The sequence below is a fragment of the Ahaetulla prasina genome, chromosome 1 (assembly GCF_028640845.1).
Source record: "Ahaetulla prasina isolate Xishuangbanna chromosome 1, ASM2864084v1, whole genome shotgun sequence".
Taxonomy (NCBI): domain Eukaryota; kingdom Metazoa; phylum Chordata; class Lepidosauria; order Squamata; family Colubridae; genus Ahaetulla; species Ahaetulla prasina.
Window position 1 is genome coordinate 218,135,992 of NC_080539.1, and position 10,734 is coordinate 218,146,725.

Here is a 10,734-nt window from a genome sequence, read left to right on the forward strand (position 1 = left end):
CAAACAGGGCTCATTTTCTTGGTTTTTGATAGTTTCAATTATCCAAGTATTTCCCCTTCTTTCACTCATCACTCCATTCATTATCTTGAATGTAATCTGGTGTTTATAATAGCTTGGCTCTTGCTATTCGTATTTTATTAAGAAGGGCACTGTGTACTGGTTGTGATGTTTTTTTTTTAGAATTACTCTTCAAAACAACATAGAATACAAACTCATCTTCTCTTCTATCTGAAATAGATGGAATTCACTTTTTTTTCTTCCAGTTCTTCAAAAGAGCAACGCTTTTCTTCCAGTTCTTCTCTCAAAGAGCAACACTCTTCAAGAGTTGCTTAAACAGGACAGAAGGGAAAATAGCTTCAAAGGAGTCTACAGAATCTTGCGACATTAAATTCACTTAAAATATATATTTTACATATTTCCTGCAAACTTTGGCAAAACATCATTCATTTGCACAAATTACTTGAAACTAAAGTTTCCTAGAAAATATTGATACCACCATCAGGTTGATGTTGACACTTAGTGACTATATCGATATTTTCAATGATCCTCAAAATAAAAAGGAATATAAACTCCAACAATCCAAATCAAATAAAACAAAATTAAATTTATTAGTAGTGTTAAAAATTTGACTTGTGACATAAAACACAAATACTGATATTAGGTTTACCTGGCTCATTATAACCTTCTCTTAAGTACTGAATAAGACAGAAGATGAATTGTGGAAGAACTAGTTCTGACATTATCAACAAATCTTTTGGAACAGATGGAACTTCTGAGCTTGATTTTATTCGATGCCTTTTGCAGAACCTGTAAATAAAGTTATTCAAAATTAAATTATCACAATTAATAAACATATCTATTTTATGTTTAGGCTGTCTGTCTCCCAAAATGACTCTAGCCAGATTAAATTAAAAAACAATTGGGGTGTGTGTGTGTGTGTGTGTGTATACATAAACATACGTGTGTGTGTGTGTGTGTGTGTGTGTGTGCGCGCGTGTGTGTGTGTGTGTGTAAATATATACACACATACAGACCAGAAAAGCTAAAAACCAAACAAAGCAAGACTATGCATAAAAGGGGACTCCACAATTCTCCCATTCCCAAGGCCAGAGAGAACAACTAAGTCTTCAACCATTTCCTGAATGATATAAAGAAAGGTCCTTGAATATATAGCACAGTAGTTGGAAAACAACTCATAAACACAAAGGGTGCCATACAGAAGCAAGTAAGGAGCCGTTCTCTATTGCCACAGAATGCAAAATTCAGCACAATGGAGTAACAATAGACTTATATACCAGTGCTTTACAGCCCCCTCTAAGCAGTTTACAGAGTCAGCCTATTGCCCCCAACAATCTGAGTCCTCATTTTACCCACCTCAGAAGGATGGAAGGCTGAGTTAACCTTGAGCCTGGTGAGATTTGATCTGCCAAACTCCTGGCAGCCGGTGATCAGCAGAAGTAGCCTGCAGTACTGCACTCTAACCACTGCGCCACTGTAGCTCTTACTCTTAGTTAAGTTTTAGGAAAGCAAATTCAAATGTAATGTTAGGAAAAGATTTTAACCATAATGCCAAATTGATGGAATGCAGCCAATTACAGGTATTAGTGGAGTTACAATGGCAATTGGACCTGGAATTTCCCATCACTAAGCAATATGGTTGTAAAACGCAATGTCCCATGACTGCATTCTGACAGTCCTGCTTATACCACAGGACTGGCTGAATGGGAGCCATGGGGGAGAGCTACAGGCAGACCCTACAGAGCAGGGGTCTCCAACCTTGGCAACTTTAAGACTTGTGGACTTCAACTCCCAGAGTTCCTCAGCCAGCAAAGCTCTGGGAGTTGAAGTCCACAAGTCTTAAAGTTGCCAAGGTTGGAGACCCCTGCTACAGAGCACAGGCGGGTGGATGAAAGAGTGCCATGGGCAGGCATTATAGAGCAAGGCTGGGTGAAAAAACAGCAGGAACAGGAGAGACTTGACTTCCTAGTGGCGCAGTGGATACAGTGCAGTATTGCAAGCAAACTCTGCCCAGAACCTGGAATTTGATCCCGACTACCCAGAGAGCACCATGGGGCAGTATATACCGGTAAGTCAAAATACTATTACTATTGTTATTCTTGCCAGCACCCACATTGACTTTGCTTTTGGGAAGCCAGCAGGGAATGTCAGAAATCATGGCTCACTGTGATGTCATAAGTCTCCCTCATTCATGGTTGTAACTTTGAATGGTCACTGAACAACACTGGACATCACTCAAAGACTATCTGTAATTAAAAAGATAGTAGCTCCCCTTCACCTCATGAGTTGAAATGGAACTTAATAGAACTATTAAGGATCTTTAAAATTGGTTTTCTGCACTGAGCAAGGGGATTGGTGTCCACGGCTTCAATGGCCCCTTTGAATTCTATGATTATTCACTGGACCTTAATGCTACACTTAAGCCAATCTCTGTACCGGCATGAAATCATAGAAAAGTCATTTTTAAATACTAGCACACCAGTAAAAGTTGGTGATCACTTTCTAATTCAATGGTATTATTCAAAGTTTGAACAGGTGTTTTTCTGTGCCATGGCTTCAAACAAGGAATTACTTCCTGAAAGACTAACCCATTTTCTCAAGCAAGATAAAAATAATTTTATTCATCAGCTTTTCTTTTCTCCAAAAAATATTTTATATCAAACGAATTAACCGAAAAAAAAATGTATAACATAACACCCGCATCAAGGCAGAACTTTGGCATTTTGTTTAGCAGTGCAGAGTCATGCAATTTGGCAATTGATGAGACTGTACCCTGTCTGGATGATGACTTCTCCCAGAAACTTTATGTGTATTCAAGAGGGAAGAGGACAGCCCTGAAACACCCAACAAAACAAAGGCCTAGGACTAGACCAACACAACACAAACTGGAGCTGATCCAAGAGGAAGGAGGAGAATCACTACAAGTGAGTGCTTCCCCATTCCTAACTGATTGTCTGCTCCAAAATGATACCATGGTTGATGTATTAAAGAGTACTGAGAAATCAAGGAGAGCTAGGGTGGATGCACTACTCTCATTTCGAACCCAACATGAGGTCATCCACAAGTGCAACCAAAAATGTCTCAATACTGTTATCGATGAATTATTTTTATTTGATTTTTGCCCTTTCACAAAAAAAAAAGGAAATTATTTAGATGAATCAAATGAGAAGTCTAAAATTCCTGCCGGTATAAGGATATAAAAAGGAGTTGGAAGCCAACTTTAACAATCTTAGCAGAACTCAGTCCAGCCTTTGGCATGATCCCAAAGTATCCCAATGAATTGTATGACATTTTCAAAGGGATAATAGTTTGTACCCTCAGTGATTTATGGAGGGAACAGACACAACAGTATTAACTACAGGCAGCTGAGTAGGAGGAAATGGTGTAGAATGATTGAGGTTTGCTGGATGTGACATGTCTGCAAAATGAGTAAGTTAAGAGCTGTTACCAGGAACAAACCATATATACTGTACATACATATCATTATTTGATTTATGTAGCTGCTCATGTCACAATAATGACTTCCCAAATAAACCTGGAAAAAGCTTACAAGCCTTCCTATCTATCCTGTACACCAATTACAATCACCTCACATTCATCCCTCTCCAAATGGGGACTACTCGAATTGACTTTTGAGTTCATGTGGGTTCCAGAACAGGCAGATGGCAAGCAAACCATGTGAGCTTCTCCTTTGTAAGGAAAAGACATAGATTGGTTCTATACTTCTTCTTGTACCATGCTCTTTAGGTGCCTAGGTGCTAATGTTAACAGGGTTTGTCCTCTCTTTCACAAATGCTACAAATAGTCCTCAACTTACAATCACAATTGGGCCTGGACTTATGAATCATTACACTCATAGGTCATTACATGACTGGATCTGATTTTATGATCCTTTTTACCATGGTTGTAAGTAGAGTCACACCATTGTAAACACCAATCCAGCTTAACCAGTGGCATTTACTGATAGAAAATGGGGGTGGGGAGGAATTCACAAATAATTATCACGTGGGCTTGAGATGCTGCAACTGATCCTAAATGCAAGTCCATTACCAAGTGCCCAAATTGTGAGGACATGTGGGGGTGGGGTGTCGGTCATAAGTTCAAATTTAGGTTGTAACTAACTTTTTGGAAGCTTAATTTAAGCTGTCATAAAGCAAACAGTTGTAAGTTGAGGACTATATGTCTCTCCATTTCATGTTATCCCCCCCCCGCCCTTGATCTTAAAAAGCACCTAAGGTTGCAAGTGTGCACAGTAATTAAGCATTGCAGATGATAAAGCTCAAAGTTCAAAAATGGGGCCATGTGCATGCATCCCTACCCTGCCTCTCTTCAGCCTTTCCTTCCACAATATATTTCAGCTAAAAGCTCAATGGAAAAGAGTAAATGTCATTGCCTTCCAAAACATTAGCAGAAGAACCATCTTAACCTTGAGAGGCAGTTGTGATAAAATTCTCTGACCTGAGAATGAACTATGCTTCTAAAACACAGCAAAACAAGGACAGATGGACATTTTTGTGGTCTCAGATAAGCAAGTAGCATTCTTCCCATTAAATCAAGATTGCTAGAAGGCAATAAAAAGCATAGCCCTAATATACTAACTACACACAGTTTTCAAGGTTCTATAATCTCACCCCTTTGCTCATTGCAATAAACCTGCCTCCTTCGAATTCCCATAATGAGCTGCCATAAGGGGTTTGACACAGTGAATTTCTGAGCTACAAAGTATAAAACAAGAATGACTGTTTCTAATCACTTTCCCATAGCATCCTGAGAAGAAGCATTCCCAGCCTAAGCAAAACAGGTGGGCAGATTCTACCTGAAGTTTTGGAAGCAGAACATTTTGGAGTACAATTTTTGAATTTAAACCAAACTTATTTTATGTTTAGTATAAGTTCTTTTTCAAGGTATAAAGAGTAAATAAAGAGCTTTATTGGCATAGAATATCTCAGGTGTAAACTAGTATGCAATATCTTTAGAATGCAATAAAATTTTCTTTTCATGTAAATAAGTATTCAAGTATGTCATCTTCCATAATCTTTTCAGTATCCCCATTTCTCCAAAAGGAAAAGGTTTGGTTTTTCATCTTTGCCACACCATCACTTCACTATTTGCATTCTTGCTTAGGAATAGTTACAGTCAGTGGAGTGGAATAACCAGTTACTACATTTCCAAAATGTTAAAAAAACAAAACCTTGTAAGACCCATTAGAAAGAAATTATTGCACAGCAGTCAACACTTGCTGTTAATTATATCCAAGAAATGATTAACTCTCATAAATATCAGTCGAGTGGGATAAACCTGTTTTTTTAAAGAGACAGGGAAAAATAATTTCATTACCACTTTCATCTTCCTGATTGAATAATACCCCATAAATATGAAAACCGTCTTCAAGTAGAAATCTTAGTTTGTTTCCCCAAAGTGCTAAAATACAGGACAAAGTATTTATTGATTCATCACGCTGCTGTAACTTCCATGATTCTTCAGATATTGTAGTCAGGTAACAACATTCAACACAGGAAATTTCACTGTTACTTTAACTGGAAATACATCATAAACATAAATTATTACTTACAATCTCAGTGACTGGGTTCATATAATATTCAAAACTATAAGCAATTACTTTATGACTTACAGTGAGATGTGAACCTTTTCCATAAATCTGAAGGCTACTATTATATTACTACTAAATTATAAGATGTAATAATGTTTTAAATAAAAAGCTTGTTACTGTCATGTGCAATTGCTTGTGCATGAAAATAAAAATGACTAGGGCCCACAGATATCTTTGCTTTCTCTCTCCAAATTCATACTAATAACAATGGGCAGCGTCTGTCACACTGAGTAGTCAACACTTGAGACTTGTTTACATACTGGCATACTTCAGAGTTCATGTATCAAACTACTAACATGGAGGCAGAAGATAGGATGACTCTATCACATGCTTTCTCTGTGACAGTAAAATTTGGCAGCATTCAATCATCTCATCCTGCCAAAAAAGTACTGAACTGAAAATATGCCCTCATAGCAACTTTACACCTACTATTATCCCAGCATCATCAACACAGCTCTACCCAACATTTGACTGCATTATTTACTTTCAAAAAGGAAATGTGCCCCATGTGTCATCTCTTTCATTGCAGTTCTCTGCATCATTTTATAAATCAGCTCTTCTCTCAGGCTACTTTCTTGTTCCCAACTCACTATTTTAACTATTTCCTCCATTCTTTAAGGTGATCTATATTTTTTAACCTTTTTCAAGTACATCCTTCAATTTATCCCATTGGCCCTCCATTAGTCTTTATACTGTATTAATTAAACCGTATTTCAAAGCTCCTTCTCCCATCACTACCATTCAAATTCAGAAGTCAACATACATTTCAAGAACTTTGCAACAAAATAAAAGCATGTTGGAGAGGAATTTGTTTTGGTAATTTGTTTGGATAATATTTTGTCCCAGGATTTAACTTGGATAGAAACTGGAAACAAGCCTTCAGTGCAACAGCCTGTGTGCCCCATGTCTCCTCTACTTCCTACTATAGACAAGAGTTATTTAGTATGTGGGATTTCTCTATTTCTCAAATGTCGAAAATGAGCCCTAGGCATGGACCTTCTATTGACAACTTTATAAAGCCTCCTAATAATATAAATATTCATATAGAAAGGCTAAAGGCACACGCACACACACACACACCCATATATGTATGTATAATTAATCTCTACCAGTGTTAAGAGTATATGGGGTTATAGTCATGGGAATCTTGGGAAAACATAGAAAACTCTATGGAAACTTCTACAACTTGCTGACCGGTAGCTAGCAAGAAGGATACTACTGAACGAATTCACATAAGATATTTAACCTTACAATTTTCTGGTTTTATATATTATACAGAACCACACTGGCATGGTGTAGTCAGTCGAGCCAATGTTTTTAATTTCAGGAAAAACACAGAATAAAAAGAAATAAAAGAAGAGAACTGTATCTTTAATTAATAGTATATTTTGCAATCTCATACATAAAGGCAAAAATCAGGAAATATGGAGCCACATTATTCTGCCTTCTATCATGTTTGTGCTTGTTTTTATGGATATACTAACCCTATCAGACTTTTAACAGCAAAATCATTTTTCCAGGGGCCAAGAAAAATGTCCCAAGAGTTTGAATTTGGCTGGCAGCAATATTGGTACCTAACTTTCATGTCCAAGAACTGATATTTTCTAAGAATAATTTAGGACTCCCTGCTGAAGTAAGGATTGTATCTCACAAACAAATGTAAGAGTCAGTTTTTGCAACAAAATGTAAGAGTTAAGTTTTCTTTAAAGGCAAATAAACTTATTATGGCTTCTAAACCCGCTTCATCATGCCCACAAAAATTTATGCCACAATATATCAGATTCTACATACATTCTGGGAGCAGTACCTATGATGCTACAGAGAACAAATGAGGTTGTGTTCCTTTCAAGGGGCTTATCCCTGATTCAACACATAGTAAGTAAATGGACACAAAAGTACAGGTAGTCCTCAACATACAACAGTTCACTTAGTGACCAAAGTTACAACCGCACTGAACAAAATGACTTATGACCGTTTTTCACACTTACAATCATTGCAACATCCCCAATGGTCATGTGATCAAAATTCTGATGCTTGGGAACTGATTTACATTTATGACTATTGCAGTGTCCGGAGTCATTGCGACTTTCTGACAAGCAAAGTCAATGGGAAAACCAGATTCACTTAACAACCGTGTTACTAATTTAACAACTGCAGTGATTCACTTAACAACTGTGACAAGAAAAGTCGTAAAATGGGAGCAAAATTCACTTAACAAATGTTTCACTTAGCAACAGAAATTCTGGGCTCCATTGAAGTCTACCTGTACTAGATGGGCACAAAAGTACCGTGTCTTTTCTACTAGGAGTACGGACCCTAAAAGCAGACGCCCAGAAAGATGAGTTACTACAGTCCCAATGAGGTAGGACGATGCCTCAGCCTAGGTGGCTACTTCTATACTGAGCTTCCATCCACCTGTTCCTCCGGATCACAGCCCTGTCATGCAGTTGTTGTTGTCATTATCATTATCATTATTATTTACTTTATTCATTAAACATGAAATTCAGTCAACCGAACATTCAAAAATACATCACAAATACCACTGACTAGTGCTAATGGTTGATAAGGGTTGCTGCCAGCGTATAATAATAATAATAATAATAATAATAATAATAATAATAATAATAATAATAATAATAATAATAATAATAATAATAATAATAATAATAATAATAATTTGCACGTGTGCTTCCTTTAAAGAAAAGTTGGGAGAAAAAGGGAGAAAGGGGGGCATGTGGGGCTCTTGTAAACCCCACACACTTGGCTGGAGCCCCCTCGGGATCCTCCCATTCGCAAGCTGCGGGGGGGGGGAGAGAGAGAGAGACGTTTCCACTCGCGATACTCACCCGGCTTCCCGCATTACGTTGCCGTCGCCGCAGTCGCAGGCCCCCCCCGCCTGGCTGCGGAACATGTTGTAGTCATGCCCGGCGTGCTCGCCCTGGTGAAAGCACTCGGCGCAGAGGCTCATGCAAGGCGAGATGCCACAAGTCCGGCAACGGTAGGCCACGAAGTTGGCCGTCCACACCAGGCCGCAGAGCGTAGCCGGGTCGTAGGCCCTCACCGCCTGCACGAAGCTGTCCCACGGCTCGCCTCCGGCCAGCAAACAGCGGCACCACCCCAGCGCTTCGGACACCGCCTCGGCGTCGTCGCTGCCCGTCAGGGGACCCAAGACCCGCTCCAGAAGCGCTTGGAGTTCTCCGGCAGCCTCGCTCTCCTCGGCGGCGGCGGCGCCTAGGGCCGCTTTCAGGCGCGCCGCCGTGGCCCGCTTCTCCTGGGCGCCCCCTCCAGCCCCCGCACCCGCCATGAGGGCGGCCGAGGACGTCCCTCCACCGAGGCAGCCGCTGCGGGCGGCGCAAACCCTCCTCAGACTCTGGCTGCGCTTCTTCCCTCACCTGCCTCCCCTCTCGCCTTTCCCCTCCCTTCCCTCCCAGCGGCGCCTCTCGCGATAGCCGGGAAAGTCAGCACCCCGGCCGCCTACAGTACTCTCCCTCCCTCTCTCTCTCTCCCTCTCTCTCTCTGCCCTTCCACCTTCTGCCACAGCGCTAGGCGGTCTTGCCTGCCGGCTTCCCTCACTGCTTTGCCCGCCCGAGAGACGAGACCTTCCCGACGCCCCCGTCTCCCCTCCCCCGGGTGGAGAGAGAGAGAGAGAGAGAGAAAGAGGCGGCTGCTGGCGCCCGAGCTGATAAACGCCGCCCGTTTTTGTCTCGTTTGACGGGACCCTCGTTCCCCAGCGGGTCAGCTGGAAGAGCCGGTTGGGAAGTGGTGGGTGCTTCATCGTTGGGTGTTTTCCAAAGTGGATCGATCGGGTGGCCCTTTGGCTGGAATAGACTTTCGAACTTGGAATAACTTTACTGTCACTTTGAATGTACACTAATCGGCATACATTTAAATGAAATTACGTTGCATACAGCTCTCAAAGGATCTCTCCACGTCTAATATAATATAAACACATGACACGAGAGAGAGAGAGAGAAAAAGAGAAAGATGAAAGATAGATTAATGATAGATAAAGAGATGATTGATAGATAAATGATAGATAGATAGATAGATAGATAGATAGATAGATAGATAGATAGATAGATAGATAGATAGATAGATAGATAAAATTATGCATATACCCACATATATGGTATAAGGACTAGTCTAGAAGATCTCTTGAGGTCCTTTCCATCCTTATGATTCTTTGTTCTATGCTTTCGTTGAGGAAAGGGGCACTGCTGAGGGGAGGGGGCAAAAACAGAATAACATTTTTTTTAAAAAAAATCTCTTAGTTCTTCCTGCGGGAAATGCTGGCGCCTGATAAAATGTTCATCTTCAAGAGATTTTAAGCTGAGACTTTTACTACAGAGAAACCATCTTAAGAGTTACCAGAGGGAGAAAGTGCTGTATTTAACCAAAGGTCCGGCAAACTGAAGAGAAAATGTCATCACAGAGATTCGGGAAAACCGAGAGCTGCGATCCCCGCGTGTTTGTTTTCAAGGAATGAATTTGCCCCTGAGCAGACTTTAATCCGTATGGAAAGGAGCGCTGGGTTCACTCTCTCGCACTCCCATCACCAATCTCTTTCCATTTATGACTGTATGACTATATGACTATATGTATGTGTATGTATATGTATGTATGTATGTATGACTATATGTATATGTATATGACTATAACTTGTTGCTGGCAATCCTTATGATTTATATTGATATATTGACCATCAATTGTGTTGTAAATGTTGTACCTTGATGAAGGTATCTTTTCTTTTATGTACACTGAGAGCATATGCACCAAGACAAATTCCTTGTGTGTCCAATCACACTTGGCCAATAAAAATTCTATTCTATTCTATTCTATTCCATGCACAGGAGCGGCACTTTTCTCTCGGGTATTAAGTTCTGCCCACCTTCCTTTAATGAACGCTGTTAGGCACTGGTTTTGGCTGGTTATTTAATGAACCCTGTTAGGCATTGGTTATGGCTGGGTGGAAATTTAAAGGAAGCAGGACCAGAAACTCTTAGGGATGAAGCAGGGCACTTCTCCTGTCTTCTTACATAGCAAGCTATTGCTAAACAGTCAACTAAGCAGGCACTTTAGTGTAAGAACCTTTCCGATCGGAAACT

General features: G+C 40.2%; 1 protein-coding gene across 4 annotated transcripts in view; it reads right to left on the minus strand.

Annotated features, from left to right (window-relative positions):
- UBR3 (ubiquitin protein ligase E3 component n-recognin 3) overlaps positions 1–9,054 on the minus strand; it is a 110,237-nt gene extending 101,183 nt beyond the window's left edge. For 3 of the 4 annotated variants that reach the window (XM_058190915.1, XM_058190907.1, XM_058190888.1), the window contains exons 1-2: positions 8,476–9,053; positions 668–807 (exon numbers count right to left, since the gene is read on the minus strand). In XM_058190915.1, coding sequence (XP_058046898.1) covers positions 668–807; positions 8,476–8,933 — 598 coding nt within the window. In that variant the 5' untranslated portion in view covers positions 8,934–9,053. Of the gene's footprint in view, positions 1–667; positions 808–8,475 lie in introns of all 4 variants that reach the window. The other variant, XM_058190898.1, reaches the window with a different exon arrangement.
- Between the last annotated feature and the right edge of the window lie 1,680 nt (positions 9,055–10,734).